Below are 14,405 nucleotides of genomic sequence, written 5' to 3' on the forward strand. Positions count from 1 at the left end.
TTCAGTGTCTTAACTCTTGAAGATGTTCGCCCTTCAGAGAGAACAAGCCGTAGAAAAGACAGCGGTAAAGCTTAGTATTATTCTGGTCGTTATGCAACGGAGCGTTCTCAGTCACCCTCCTCAGTCACGCTAACCGGAAACGGATGTTGACTATCGCCCTCCAAATTTTCACTTTACATCAGAGCAAGTATTATTTTTCTACTAGTAAAGTTTTAAGATGCCTAAGACATGTCGTGGAACTGCAAGCGAGCTATTTTTGTGTAAATGTTTGGAACTAGGCTCTCAGAGAAATTTTTTCGGTTATGTCACACCTGCACGTGCATGCTTTGTGTTATATAATACTGGTTGGCACGTGCCGCTCTCAGACTTCTTCACGCGGAAATATTCGTCAGTGAAATCTATAGTTGGAGGTAGGCGCCTTAGCCTTGTGTTCTCTCTGGTAATTTTTCCATCTGGCAATAGGTAGCTAAAAGAATTTAACAGTAAGAGTTCCTGATAGAACACTTTTATTGTGAGCGGCATGTGAACATTATGGCGGAATCAACGACTACAGAGATCGAGGGCGAAAGAATATGTCGAACTTCATCCGTGTCTCCATGCACAACCAAATTAAAGGGACAAAAAGTAGGTATTTATTTTTTTCTTTCGAGTGGATTTTCGATATTATAAGAATTAGTAAAGGTGTTTGTGTCAAATTCTCGAGATTGTATCAGAATTATGCCTTGATGTTGTGCTTACGACCCACTACACGTTCGGTTTGTCGCACACTTCACGCGTAACCACGGCGCTAGAGTAGTTTCCTATACATGTACCGCAAACGGTGGACACTTCATTAAATTATTGGCACCAAACTGAATGAAGCTTTTGTGTGTTCTACATAAGACAGGTAAATTGTTTCTTTAATATAACGGTTGTGTTATTTTTGTAGACGTATCGAAATATTTCAACATCAACATCTTGTCAAAACATGTTCAATGTAATATCCTCGGATACTGAGCCTATGATTTATTTTATTTAAATGTTGGTGATCCTTCTGTAACTAGTCCTTCTATCCTTTGAAACAATTCGTACTTTCGAATTAAAACATTCCCCATTGAAAAAGAAAATTTAGAGCAAAATGTTCTGTTTTTGTTGTCCCTCAGATGGAATATTCTCATAGACTTGCTGAAAAAAGACGAAGGGACCGAATGAATATTAGTATTTCAGAAATTGCGCAGTTGTTGCCATCCTCGTCCGTCTCAAAACAGGTATTTTAACTTTTTTAGTTGCCATTTTAAACTGTATTTATTCATTCTTGTTTATTTATACTAATATGCATGTACCGCTAGGTTTATGGTGCTAATCAGCTATCCATGTATCAAAATATTTTTAATTCAGTCGTCTTAGCTTTAGTTTTAAATATCATTATTTGTGAAGTAGCCATCAGTGGCGATCTATGTGTACCAGGTACCTTGCGAACGACTTCTGATCATACTACTACAGTAAGCTGTTTATCGTACTCTGGTGCTGATCCTAAGGGACAGGTCAACGGGTTACACTCAAACTGATACATCAGGACAGTCACTGCTGCGCTTTAATCACCATTTTGATATTGAACATTTCCTAAGTGGATTTAGTCTGAAATTTTTAACCCTGTAATAGGGTTGGAACTACATTGGACTATGGTCTTTCAATACTCCAATATTAGATGGTCAGGCCATTCTCTTGATTTTTAAGCATGATACCAGTAAAGTATGACACTAGCACCATCATAAAGGCCATGCCAAAGAAATTTTTCATGAATGCATCTTAAAGTTATTGAAATACATCGATGATGTGTAAACAACACACAGCTTTGCTTCTTGTGTGATTTTTATTCCTTATGCACATTACTTTCAAGCTGGAGAAAGCTGAAATTCTGGAAAAGACCATAAGTTACATAAAAACACTTCAAGGCCTTACTGAAGATGTAAAGGCAGACTGTGAGACTGAGAGTTTCGAGGCAAAAGGTGAGTCTGTTAACTTTTGCAGCCATAAATGGTCCGTACAAGACAAAAACTTTGAATTCTAAAGATGATTCTCCTGATTAGCTCCATGATGCATTTATACTTAGACACTCTTGGGTCCATCTAAATGTTTTTTATATAAATGATATCTTGTTGGGTAGGAGAAATAATGGCAAATGTAAATGGTTTTTCTCTAAATATAGCATTATGTTTGTTTTTTTTTGATGAAAAGAAATACTTGTCAACTTTGTTCAAGTATGATACCAATGATATTAACAGCTCTAAACCTATCAATTGGTCTATAAATATTTCTTTTAGAAAACCAAAATGCTACTGAACCACAAGAGAGCCAACCATCTACCACACAGGTAGACATAAATTCCAAGTACTTCAATGGTTTCAGCGATTGTGTCAAGGAGGTGTTTCATTGTCTTACCAATGTGGAAGCTATGGACATTGAGCAGCCTTGTTTTCAAAGACTTATGCGCCACTTGCAGATTGAGCTGCAGGTTTTGTGTAAGCAAGTAGACTTGGTTGGCTCTGATGATAACCATAAAGACAAGTATTCAAAGGCAGTTCTTGATTTGTGGCAGTGCAAAAGAACCCATGAGAACAGTGAAAATCCTAGCAGCCAAGACAAATCCTCCAGTGGAGAGCCTGCTTCTAAACGGACACATCGAGATTCCGATAAGAATTCATGTAGTGATGGTCGTGGAAGCAGGTTTTCATTAGGCACAGTGAGTAGCAGCTCAAACAAAGAGAAAAGGAAAGTTACCATGGATGCAAACTGTACTTGGGATGAAAATGGAAGCAATTCAGCAAACTCCAGAGGCAACAGCAGTGTGTCATCAAAAGAAAAAGAATCAATCCCAAACAATTTCAAAAGTGAAAGTGGGAACAATTATGACAAGGCAAACTGTGATGCTGGTGGTTATGTACCTTGTGGTGTAGGTTTGAACTGGAAATGGCCAAGTCATGGTCTTGATGGCCTGATTCAAGCCACTCCTATTTCACCTAGGACCCCTTACATACCTAACCCCTACACTCTACCTACCTATGCTCTACATCCATCTGGCACCCACTTCATCCCTGTAGTTCTTCATGTGAGCATTCCCTTGCCTCCATTTCCTGATACAAATGGACGTTTGAACCCAGTACCAAATGGATATCTTGGTGCATTCAACCAAATGAGAATGGGGTATCCTCATTTCCCTTATTTCCCTGGTTTTCCCTTTTCACCACAACTCTGTGGCAGCCTCACAGGCATGACTGGTGGGCAGAATCCCAAGGATGAGTCAAGACAGAAGCAGCATCAGTCTAAACCACAGGATTCAGATCCTTCAAACATGAATCATGAACATTTGTCAGTTAATGCTTGTACAAATCAAGAACTATCGAACACTGTTGAGTAGACAGGTTGGTTATTTGATTTAACCCTTTAACTCCCGTGAGTGACCAAGACAGAATTTCTCTGATACAATTTCAGTACAATATCAACTAGATAAGTGATGAGAATAAAGAAAAATATCAATTTGGGGATAATTAGTTGATCCAATAAATTCTCTACACTAACATAAGTGTTGTATTGTTGACATTAAGAAGAATTACAAATTTGATCTGGGAGTTAAAAGGTTAATTGAGGAATTTTGAAATACATGTACCTTTGCTCCACTGTAACATATTAAGCTGTGTATTGAAGTGCAGTGATATGACTTTAAATTCACTGAAGCTGATTATTTTCTAATTGTATCAGCAAATTTTTCCTTTTCCAGTAGAACCGTTTAATGGAAAACAAAGTCACATCATCCTTCCCTTAAGGATTACAGAGCAAGACAGGCTTGAACTAACAATCCAGGGAAGTAGTTGAAGCATATACAATTATACATTGCAAGGCAGTTTGGACTAGTTAGCTGTGAGTTTCAGTCTCCTTCATGGCACCAGAAAATTCTGGTTATCATTATTTAAAGGAGGTTCTTTTAAGGACAAAATGCCACATTTTATTTTAACTCTATTGTCCACTTATAGAGCCAATATCTGTGTCATGTAGGCCAGTCAAAGTCTAGTTCATCATGTATTGCTAGCAACTGGCTGGTTTACACTATTATAAAGTCAAAGGAAGCAGTGAAGTTGTCAATTCAAAATTTAATAATGAGACCAAGACTAAGAGGACACTCAGAGACTTGAATTAGTAAGCTGAATGTTTTTGTTACTCTCTTTCCATGTCTTTTGTTAGGCATCATAATATATTATTATGAATATATAATTAAATACATAAATTTGAATATCCTCCTGAATTTTACATGGCAGTAACTAGGATTCAGTGTATTCTAGGGTATGAATTGTATAAATTGTAACTTAATGGTTTGTTTGCTAAATATTGCATGTAGACAGTGTCTAATGGAAGGTACTACAGAGCTAAGAGGACACTTTGTCATTGTTTTGTCTGTGTTATGATGCAGAGACACATTTTATACACTCAGATGCAGGTCATAAACATGTATATACACTATTAATGTGTGCACAGACTTATGTGTCTTTATCATTCAGTGCTACACTAATTTGATCTTAATGAGAGCTATTGATTTGAAAAATCAAAATGTAATTATGTGACCTTATAGACATGTAGAGATTGAAATTGGGCAGCTAAAGGTTCCACCAAGTCCTTTTCATGTCTCTTGGTAGAAGGGTGAAGAATAAATTATGTAAGGTTGTAAATAGTACTCACATGTAGTGTTTGTCAAGATATGTATCGACTAAACAGCTGCCTGCTTCTTATTAAATTCATCTTATTATTATGTGAAGAAACTATCAGTGAGCATTTCCGTAGCTACAACCCAAATCTAAGAGCCAGTGTGTGTTCCATGCATGTGACCCCAAGAGCTCCAAGTGGAGAGAAAAACACCTGCCATAACCAAACAGTACAAGGAATGGTAAAATTTATGCACAGCCCCATACTACATTTTGCATTCAGTTCTTGGACTGAGAAAACAATGACAAAAACAATACAGTGCCATTGGGAAAGCAGATCTGTTTTACAATAGCATAGTGCTGTGTGGAAATTTTACCCAAGGAAACAAATTATCCCAGAGTTTGTTTAGAGTACAACGAAAGTTCAACTTGTAAGAATCGTTTGCTCTCTCTTGTGACTGAAGAAGAAGTGACTTTCACTAAGACCTTGAGTCCTCACCTTTCATTTTTTCAGCAGCACCTATCCCTCCACTTGATCTGGCCAAGAAGAAGGGTAAAAACTTCAACACCACTACAACACAACCTCACAGCGGAGTAAGGAAGTAAGGTTGCCTTCTTTATGATTGGGTGTCTGTGAATGTGTGGTTGGCGCTGGAGGCTTGTGACCCTTAGAGTCCATAAATGTATCTGGATGGTGGCTAGGACTTCCAGGCTCTCGATTCCCACAGTCCCAACTTCATGTTCTACAGAGATACAGTTACCATTGTTTTCTATTAAAACAATCATCAACTGAACCCTAACATCCATTTTAATCTGAGTTTCTTAATACCTTGATGGTGTTCCTTTGTATGTCCTGCACCCTTACATTTAACCGATCTGTATCACACTTCGTACTTATACCCCATCCCAGATTAAGATGTGTAGTGATGTCCCTACTCACCAAGTTATTCTTGCCTTTAAGATTCAATTTGCATTGTTTATACGTATCTTGCAATCACTACTATTGATCCAGATACCAGCACTGTATTATCCACAGCAGAATAAAGCTCGTAGAAAGAAAGCCCGCTTTTATACTGAGATCATCTCTTGTAGTAACTCGACCACTGATGTACGAAGATCAGGTTATCTTTCAAAAGAATCTGGACACCCAACTGAAAATAGCGAGGGTAATTGTTGAAAAACTAAGTGTAACTTGCCACCTGTTAATTGAAGAGATACCTCTAGTTGGTTCAGGTTTCTTGTCGCTAAATAATGCAACTTTTGTCGTGGAGTCTTTCATAACGGTCGACATCCCTTTTAGAGCGCCAATAACAATGAGGTATTGAAACTAGATCGGTGCGATACTTACAGGGGCCTGGGAACTACTTAACAAACGATTTGTTTTTAAAGGGACAGAAAGCCTTGTGTAGATTACCACTAATCACTTGCTTTCAAAGGAATTTTCTGGTACAGTACTATTGAAAATTGGAAGAGGACGAGGATATTCAAGGTGAATATTTTTTGGACCTTGATTGATTTCCGGAATTAAGCCAAACTACTTAAAAGTCACCCTGGGACTTTTAGGTTTGAACGTAATTGTCAAATTGAAATACTAAACCGCACAACTTGAAGGACATATTGAGAACGTTTCCAAGCTTCAATCGCATTAAAAAGAAAGAACTTTCAGCGTCCGCTCCAATAATTAGACATTCTTAAAAAAGAAAAAAAAATTGTTTTTTGAAATAAAGACCTAAAGAACGACCTCTGCACGAAAGGATATGAAGATTGAGTCAATGTACTGTAAACATTAATTCTGGCTCGATAGCTTGAAAAAAATAAATTGATTGCATCGATTTGCTGTTGATGATGTCAATTGATACATACCACGGTCAAAAAGCTGTTAAGTTTATTGATATTCGGCTCATCCATTAAGTTATCCGTTATTTGCAACCAATAGGAATTCTAAATTGACTTCCAAACAGATACATTACGCTTACAACATGCTAATTCATTCACATTTGGCGACAACCATGCAATTTCAGTAAAAATTATGATTGGCCAACTTAGTAAAATCTAAACAAACCGTTGTGATAGTTGCCCAAATATTCTTGAGATTTAAAATGATTGCTTTCCAGTTTGGATGTTAAATCATTAGTCTTCCGCCGTTTCCAAGTCTCAGGTTTCGTCAGGTTTTGTCTCCTTGTATCTTTGTTGCTTGACTTAAAACTATTGAATTCACTTTTTTGAAAAAATGAAGTCACTGGCCGCACCTGCAATTTTTCTTATCGTTACCAGTGTTGTATGTGTCCTGTCCCTGCCGTCTCTATTCAAGGTAGGTGAGTCAAGGTTCGAAAAATGAGTGCTTGGTTGCTTTATATCACTCAATTTCATACGGTACTAAGCCGTAAAAATCGTTTAAAACTCACTCTCTTAAGCTTCGAGATATTTCACATTATAATCGCTCCTACTCTAGCAAAAAGCTCATTTCGTACTACCAAGACCCCCTACCAAAGCTAAGGGTACCCAATGCCAAGGGTTTTTCAGGTTAGGAGGATAGCAAAGTTTCCTGGTGGTACTTGTAATTTCTATATCTTCAAATAGTCCACATAATAAGTCGCTCTGACAGAAAGCTAGCGCTCGAAACGTTAGAAACTCTTTACGGTGGCCAATTTATTATCAACTCAGTTGACAAAATCAAATTTGACTCACATCCTAAGTCGAACTACCAAAGTCTATTAGAGTACCAAAGTTCAGTTGTTGGCGGTAGGTATTTACACTTTGGTGGTTATCTTGCCTCTAGGAGAGAATCGACAAACCATCTCTCGAGAGGAAACAAAGTAAGTTCATTAATGACATAAACGTAGGTAAACGTTCTAAGCGCAGCTGCATTAATACAAATGTGTTAGCACGGAAATTAAACCTGTGTATCCTCTTTCAAGACAAATTATAAAGTAACAGTACGCTATAGGAAGCCTTCCCTCTCACGAAAACTGCAGGACTGATGAAAATAACTTTAGGAATCTGTCCTTTGAGAGGCTCTCTCTAAAACTTAAACATTTGTCAAAGTGGAGTTATGAAGTCTATTCTCTTACATGAAATTTTGTGCATTTTTAATTTCTTTTCAAGAAACCTTATTCAATAAAAATACGAACAGGTACAAGGACCACGTCTTTTATAATGAACAGATTTTAGAAAAAATTATGATGGGCACCCCAGGACTTCCACTGACCTTCAGTGGGAACAATGGCTCGAAGAATGTCATCCAAAAATTAATATTGAAAATCAATCCTAATCGAATCCCTTATACCAACCAATCGGCTAGCTTTCCAACCAGAAAATGTTTTTCGATACATTTTTTATCAATCAAAAGAGAAAAAAAAGGACCTACTGCCTAACTCTAACAGATTAAAGTCACTAATAACAAATGATAGCAGAGGCCAAACGGGGAGAAAATTCAAGAAATCGAGAAAGAGTTCATAATTTTAGACGTAAATATATTTAAATTGAGTCAATGCATTGCCAACTATTTTATACCTATTTAAAATTTGGCCTCTGAAGCGCGGAACCTGTATCAGTTTGGATTAATGATCTGGTGCGCCACAAGTCGGAGTCCATGGGATTATTACGATTATGGATGTTGGTGTGGATATGGCGGATCAGGTACTCCTGTTGATGACACTGACAGGTATTGTTACCTTAAACTGCTTCGTAGGCTTTCACTTTTGTTAAAGCCTTTAAAAAGTTATGTTAAATAGATCAATTTTCACTTCCTTGCTGCAGCGGTAATCTGGAATTGCATAAATTTGGCTTACCGCGCTACGATATTGGTCGAAAATGACTTGAAAAAGCAGATGGAAAACTGAAACCCATCGGTACTTAGTCACTCGTATTGTCCTCGCCTGAAGCAAGTTTACACGTCTGCACCTGAAAATCAATTAATAATTGCTCCATACGACAATTTCGTCGTTACGATTGACTACCATATGAACTTATGTTTTTGGTTTTACAACACCCAGTCGTTAAATGCTATATTTGACATGACGTCTACAACAAACTAAAAACACCATTCCCTTTATGATTTGCCTTCCATATACCCACGCTTTTTTCCGCGCCAGACGAAAGAGAAAATGGTGGGGTCCCTGGGCACACTACAATAGACATGCGATACCTTACACAGTGCTTCTCTTCGACAGTTCACTCGTTCTTTAAGTATATTTTAAGTCGATGTTTTTTGTCCTACAACTATCACGCAGCCAATGCTTACAAGATGACAAAAATTCTTAAAGCCCATAGCATTTATAGTTTGTTTACAATGGCATAAAATTGTCTTTCATCCCGAAACGAGAACTTATTTTCCCAGTGAACCTGCATATCGCTCATAATTCACCATTATATCTTTATCAATTTGTATTTTAGATGCTGCCAAATACACGACTCATGTTACGATGTTCTTGTTAACAACAGCATCTGTTCTACATGGTGGAAGCCGTACTTTCTTAACTACCTTTTCACTCCCTGTCACAAATGTGGTAAGATTTCGTGCATATTGAAATCAGTCATTTCTTTTCTCTCACTATTCCAAAGTCAATCATCAACCTAACGCATTCAATAGCCTTCAAGGTAAGCGCAATGTTTTGGCATTTTTCAGGCATGCGTGAAATGCGTGTCAGTTGCGAAAACGGAAGCACAAAGAAATGACGCTATTTTAATTACCCACTGCGATAACTACGGCAAAGTTGCTACTTGTTCATTTTGGTATCATTTTGGTATCAATTAATTCTAAAGAAGACGGATCTTATCGGAAAAAAGGATCAAACAAATTAAACAAGGAAAAAAAAACAGCATCAAAAAGAGACGAAGTGGTTAATTAGTGCGTTCAACTCTGAGAGATTTGAACAGCCGAGCTTTCCCGTTACTTAAGATTAGAAGGAGACAAACTCAAAAAGGTTTTTATTGCATCGATCATAAATTTGTGCTTAACTTACTTGTAACCTGAGAGTAAAAACAAGTACGAACACTTACATTTATTGATCATGATGAAGAGCAGAAAAAGAAAGATTTTGTACTTTTTGTATTGCTATTACTACTAGTACTACTACTACTACTACTACTACTACTACTACTACTACTACTACTACTACTACTACTACTACTACTACTACTACTACTACTACTACTACTACTACTACTACTACTACTACTACTACTTCTACTACTACTTAACTTTAACAGAGGCTAAGGGTCCCAATGAAATGGGATTGATATCAAGCCAGATTTTAACGAAGATTTAGTTTCTTATTTTACACATTTTTCATTTGCTCTAAAGTACTGCACATTATGATAGCGAGATGAAGAGAGCCCAGGGAAAGGGGTGCTGCGTTAGTACAGTAGCTATTATTGTAGAAGAAAAAAATGCAAAAGAAATGACGAGAAAAGGAGTTTTGCAGAATCAAAAGCGACGTATCCCTTGCCTTCATTTTAGCAGCTTTTATAAATTTCTTTTTTTATTACCATCTCTTTTCAGACCCTGAATCTAGTTATCCATCTAATGAAGTGGATGTCACGTGCAAGAGAGCTCTTTGTGAATGTGACAGCCAAGCCACCAAATGTTTTGCGAATTCAACTTTTAATGCGGCGAATATCGACCACGACACTTCAAAGTGCTGATGCATAAATAATGAATGAAAAATGGTTAGATACCTTAATAAAAAAAAAGGTGCCTTATCAGAGAAAAATTCTATTCTATCTGTGCGAATTGAAGAACAATATTGAAAACTGAAATTTCATTCCGAAAGCTCTATCACTTCCCAACCCACCCTTCCCTCCTGATTATGTAGAGCAAACAACATTAAGGCCTTTTTTGTCAAATCGTTGTCTCAATTCTCTAAGAGTCATCATTTTATTGAAAGTCCGATAGAAATTGGCCACATACTCTAAAATATCATATTTCTTTGGGGTCTGGCCACAAAGCGATCGATCTCAATTGTTAGTACTAGCCATACCATCCAAGATGGCGTTCCTTCTTGATGTGCTTTGCGTTAATTACGGATAGACGGGTGGGCTTAGCAGGGTTAAACTACGATCGAATTTTTATTAAGCATTGTCTCTGGAAAAAAAGAAAAAAAATAGAGATGAACGAGTTTGAAGTCGGAACGGAATTTTAAAAAAGTGTGAGTAAATTTACTTTGAATTACATTGTTACGTAAGTGTCGGTGACGTCCTAAACCTGTGTAAATACCGAATTCGAGATTTTCGATCATTGTTGTCTTTTTCTCTTTTCTAAATATAGATGAAGTAAGTTTAGCCAGAGAAACAGTTTCAACAAAAACAATGGTTCAATTCTCATAAAAGAGTCATTTTGGGATGACAAATGAACCGCAGGATTTGCTCACTCTTTACATTGAATGTGTCCATAGCAAGAACATCTTTTGTCATATGTTCTTTCAAAGAGCGGGTCCGCGATATTCATGATCCGATGATAAAGACTTATTTCCCATGTCCTCTACAACGTTTACTTAGATGAGATGCTGCACGGTTTAAAAATTGATAATTAAATGCTAGTTTTAAAAAAATTAGTAATAGGGACCAAGAAGAAGTTCAATTGGCAACATTTAACCAGGAAATATGATGAGCAAACGAAAAAGTATTATGTAGTGTGTGGTAAAAGGTTTTATGCAAACAACTCATTGTTGTGTAAATGAAAATCCAGAGTTACTTTAAATCATGAAACAGGTGCAATGACGCCTTTTCATAATTCAGCATTCATTTGTCAATCACCATAGTATGAAAGGCAAACAAATTTTGTGGTAACCACGTTCTTCGTCTTCTATACTCGGCTTTGTTATGTTAGGCTTTTAAAGCTCTGAAGCCCAAGAGCAGAGATGTCCAGGAAATTTTGGCAAAGATTTCTTTTCGTTCTACCTACCGCTTTAGCTTATTTAGTTCTTTGTATTCTCCTTCAAAATGAGGTGAGGATCGTATTTTAAGTTATCAGAGCTAACAGTGAGCTAATTTATCTAATATGATCTGATAATTTGATCCAGTGGATTTAAATAACCAAAGGCCAAAGCAAAAATCCTCAAAGCTTTTATCTTTTGTTTTCAGGCTTTGAGTGAACCTCTCAATAACAAAGGTAGGGATCAGTACTGTTAAGTTGGTTCGTGAGTGGGATATAGATACCATTAGGGTGAATTATTAAAATTCCATAAACTTGTTCAGAATGGTTCTCCACGAAAGTTTGAATCATGACTATTAATTAATCAAAGGGAATAAGGAGCACGAGCAGTCATAGTGTGGACACGTGGGAAAACAGCTTTTAACGAATTCGCCGAAACTGATCATGTTGGAAAAGTTCGCCCTCTTTATCGAGATCAAAGTTCCTCTCAGATCTCTTCAAAGTGCCGTAGGTTAAAAGCACTTCCCCTGAGTCCATCATCTGTAGCAAAATTTAATTTGGATAAGAGTTATAAATCATGTATTAGTTATCTTGCTTATATGACTTAAGCTTTAGTTCTGTTGGTTGATTGTGGATGGTAAAGAAAAGGGGAAGTTTTCCTTTGTTGCTTCAAAGCCCAATATGTGCATTGCACAATCAAAACGAATTAACAACTTACACGAAAACCATTAGATTACCCGCAGGAAGATTACAATATTGTCAGTATAAGAACCAAGCCGTTTAGAGAAACCAAGCCAGGATTTCTAATAAATACTTCACGTCTCCTTTCGTTCAAATTTACAGCCCGAAATTTGTATCAGTTTGGTAACATGGTAAACCGTATGACAAACAGAAGCAGATTTGATTATGCTGACTATGGTTGTTGGTGTGGAGCAGGAGGAAGCGGAAAGCCTGTGGACCACGTAGACAAGTATGCTTTTCTGTAACAGTAGGATTATAGAATAGCTAACGCCCATTGGTGCATGATACCTTAAAGGAACTACTGCAAACTTCGAGCTATTGGAGCTCAAGAACAGAAGGGTACAAATGAAATAATATCACTTCGACGATGTCAACAAAGGGCGCGTTAGATTTATATTTTGGAGACAACATGATCCCCTTTTCATACCAATGTTACCGTAGAGGTGAATAAGCATGTTATCTTAACGGCACTTTTCGAATTTCTGTCGTTAACAGATGCTGTCAAATTCATGACAAATGCTATGACGTCGCCATGGTCGAAAAGTGTTACTTTTATTTTCATGTTTATTCCATGATCTATAGATACCAAGGATGCAGGCAGTGTGGTAGGTAGCGTATATTAGAATTAAAAATGTCTTTATCTCTCTTTCAACTCGGAATTGAATATTCTATTCACTTTTACTAATCATTTACTGAGCAACTTCCGAGCTGAGCAAACAATCCTAAGAACATTTATCCCCAAAGTTGTATGCATCGGTAATTGTCGGAATCAATAAGCGATAATCTATTAAAGATATCACAACAACTCGAAACTATGAAACGTAAAAAAAGAAAAAAAAACTTGGACAACACATAGAAACTTCAGACTCTATTAGGGAAAACTTTTTTTAAGATAAATGCAGATTTCGTTTTGAAATTTGAAAATCACAAAAGGTAACTAAGCTGTACGTTTGTACTCATATTTTAAATGCTTTTTTTTCATTTCCACCTTCGCTTGTTTCAGATCCTATTTCCAGCTACCCCTCATGGGAAGACAAAGTTGATGTGGAATGTAAGAAGGCCGTGTGTGACTGTGACAGCGATGCTGCACTCTGTTTTAGTCAGTCTGTTTATAATTCGTCTCTTTACAACTATGACACATCAAAATGTTAGATACTGACTTAAAACGCGCATAAATAAACTTCCAGAAGTATTTGAAACATTTGGAACAGTAATTTTTAACGCCTCGGCTGTGTTACTGGTCTTTTAGGTATTCTCATGTGTTCAAAATTGATAAATCGAATTATAAAAAATATGGATTTAGATAAATTATGAAATAAATACTTGTATCTAAATGTTAAGTAGGTACCCCTTACTTCATATGTATATTAATGAGATTAAATTGTAGGAAAATATTTTCTCTTCGTAAGGAAACTGATAATGGACAATTTTTGACCATATCTTAAAAGACATGTTCACCAAAGATAAGGAAACATAAATACAGGACGTTAAAATAACATGAGATAAAGATAGTTTCCTTTTAACAGGAAAGGTTTGCCTCAATTCAATCGAACTCTGTCACCCACTTCAGAAGTAAACGATTCAGCAAAACTAAACTTGACTGAGGGGGGAAGAACATTCACGGCTAGAACTGTTAAAAATTGCAAGCGTTCGGAAAAGTACTCAGGGAATTAAGGACAGCTGAGGGTTTTAACTAGGGAGTAATGACCACAATTTCGAAAAAAACGGTCAAACAGAGAAGGAAGAAAAACAGGGGGATTTGCCCTCCCCCCCTCCATACCTTCTTATCAGCAGACTCAACTAACGTTCAATTTTACCGTATATTAGCAAAGTTTCTGAAAGATATGCATAAAGCTACGTTTTCAGAGAAGCACGTAGGTCCCTTTCCGATGGCAATTATTCTTTTAAAATTCTCAGTTGTTAGACAGGACTGTTCTCATCAGAAAAGACAGATATGATTGATGAAAACCGATAGGATTTTTTTCTTGTGGCAGTAGAAATTTCAGGTATTGGAACAAAAATCAACAGGAAAGAAACACATTGAGACTTTCTACGCTATCATGCCAATGTTTCGAGTAAATAACTCAAAGTTTGCTGTCATACAAATCAGCAAGTGA

The 14,405-nt window shown here is 36.8% G+C and overlaps 3 protein-coding genes and 1 long non-coding RNA gene across 6 annotated transcripts; 3 read left to right on the top strand and 1 right to left on the bottom strand.

Moving 5' to 3' along the window:
- The first annotated feature begins 379 nt into the window (after positions 1 to 379).
- LOC113673445 (uncharacterized) lies at positions 380 to 4,790 on the top strand. 2 transcript variants are annotated; one of them, XM_027189862.2, is made up of 4 exons: positions 380 to 886; positions 1,143 to 1,247; positions 1,880 to 1,988; positions 2,304 to 4,790. In XM_027189862.2, the coding sequence occupies exons 2-4, from the start codon at positions 1,143 to 1,145 to the stop codon at positions 3,395 to 3,397; spliced, it is 1,308 nt and encodes a 435-aa protein (XP_027045663.2). In that variant the 5' UTR covers positions 380 to 886; the 3' UTR covers positions 3,398 to 4,790. The 2 variants fall into 2 exon arrangements, with proteins under 2 accessions (XP_027045663.2, XP_027045662.2); XM_027189861.2 differs by having other exon boundaries at positions 380 to 624.
- Positions 4,764 to 6,007, bottom strand: LOC113673447 (uncharacterized). The gene is made up of 3 exons (XR_016183947.1): positions 5,614 to 6,007; positions 5,173 to 5,416; positions 4,764 to 4,887 (listed from the first exon to the last, which is right to left on the bottom strand). It is a non-coding gene; the product is annotated as an uncharacterized LOC113673447 (long non-coding RNA).
- A 714-nt stretch (positions 6,008 to 6,721) lies between these two features.
- On the top strand, positions 6,722 to 10,387 carry LOC113673446 (basic phospholipase A2 taipoxin alpha chain). Its single transcript, XM_027189863.2, has 5 exons — positions 6,722 to 6,984; positions 7,453 to 7,489; positions 8,211 to 8,337; positions 9,069 to 9,181; positions 10,177 to 10,387. Exons 1-5 carry the CDS (start codon positions 6,904 to 6,906, stop codon positions 10,317 to 10,319), a joined length of 501 nt encoding a protein of 166 aa, XP_027045664.2. The 5' UTR covers positions 6,722 to 6,903; the 3' UTR covers positions 10,320 to 10,387.
- A 1,025-nt stretch (positions 10,388 to 11,412) lies between these two features.
- LOC113673501 (basic phospholipase A2-like) lies at positions 11,413 to 13,574 on the top strand. Of its 2 annotated transcripts, none has more exons than XM_027189918.2 (5): positions 11,413 to 11,620; positions 11,757 to 11,784; positions 12,391 to 12,517; positions 12,784 to 12,893; positions 13,292 to 13,574. In XM_027189918.2, exons 1-5 carry the CDS (start codon positions 11,534 to 11,536, stop codon positions 13,438 to 13,440), a joined length of 501 nt encoding a protein of 166 aa, XP_027045719.2. In that variant the 5' UTR covers positions 11,413 to 11,533; the 3' UTR covers positions 13,441 to 13,574. The 2 variants fall into 2 exon arrangements, with proteins under 2 accessions (XP_027045719.2, XP_089053522.1); XM_089197396.1 differs by having other exon boundaries at positions 12,871 to 12,893.
- Positions 13,575 to 14,405: the final 831 nt, after the last annotated feature.

Source organism: Pocillopora damicornis, chromosome 2 (genome assembly GCF_964200805.1).
Source record: "Pocillopora damicornis chromosome 2, jaPocDami1.2, whole genome shotgun sequence".
In the NCBI taxonomy this organism is placed as follows: domain Eukaryota; kingdom Metazoa; phylum Cnidaria; class Anthozoa; order Scleractinia; family Pocilloporidae; genus Pocillopora; species Pocillopora damicornis.

Coding starts and splice junctions, on each gene's coding strand:
- LOC113673446 (XM_027189863.2), top strand. CDS start 6,904: ATGAAGTCACTGGCCGCACCTGCAATTTTTCTTATCGTTACCAGTGTT. Junction 6,985..7,452: donor CCCTGCCGTCTCTATTCAAG/GTAGGTGAGTCA, acceptor TCTTGCCTCTAG/GAGAGAATCGACAAACCATC. Junction 8,338..9,068: donor CCTGTTGATGACACTGACAG/GTATTGTTACCT, acceptor TTTGTATTTTAG/ATGCTGCCAAATACACGACT.
- LOC113673501 (XM_027189918.2), top strand. CDS start 11,534: ATGTCCAGGAAATTTTGGCAAAGATTTCTTTTCGTTCTACCTACCGCT. Junction 11,785..12,390: donor TGAACCTCTCAATAACAAAG/GTAGGGATCAGT, acceptor TCAAATTTACAG/CCCGAAATTTGTATCAGTTT. Junction 12,894..13,291: donor CCAAGGATGCAGGCAGTGTG/GTAGGTAGCGTA, acceptor CGCTTGTTTCAG/ATCCTATTTCCAGCTACCCC.
- LOC113673445 (XM_027189861.2), top strand. CDS start 532: ATGGCGGAATCAACGACTACAGAGATCGAGGGCGAAAGAATATGTCGA. Junction 625..1,142: donor CCAAATTAAAGGGACAAAAA/GTAGGTATTTAT, acceptor GTTGTCCCTCAG/ATGGAATATTCTCATAGACT. Junction 1,248..1,879: donor CCTCGTCCGTCTCAAAACAG/GTATTTTAACTT, acceptor ATTACTTTCAAG/CTGGAGAAAGCTGAAATTCT.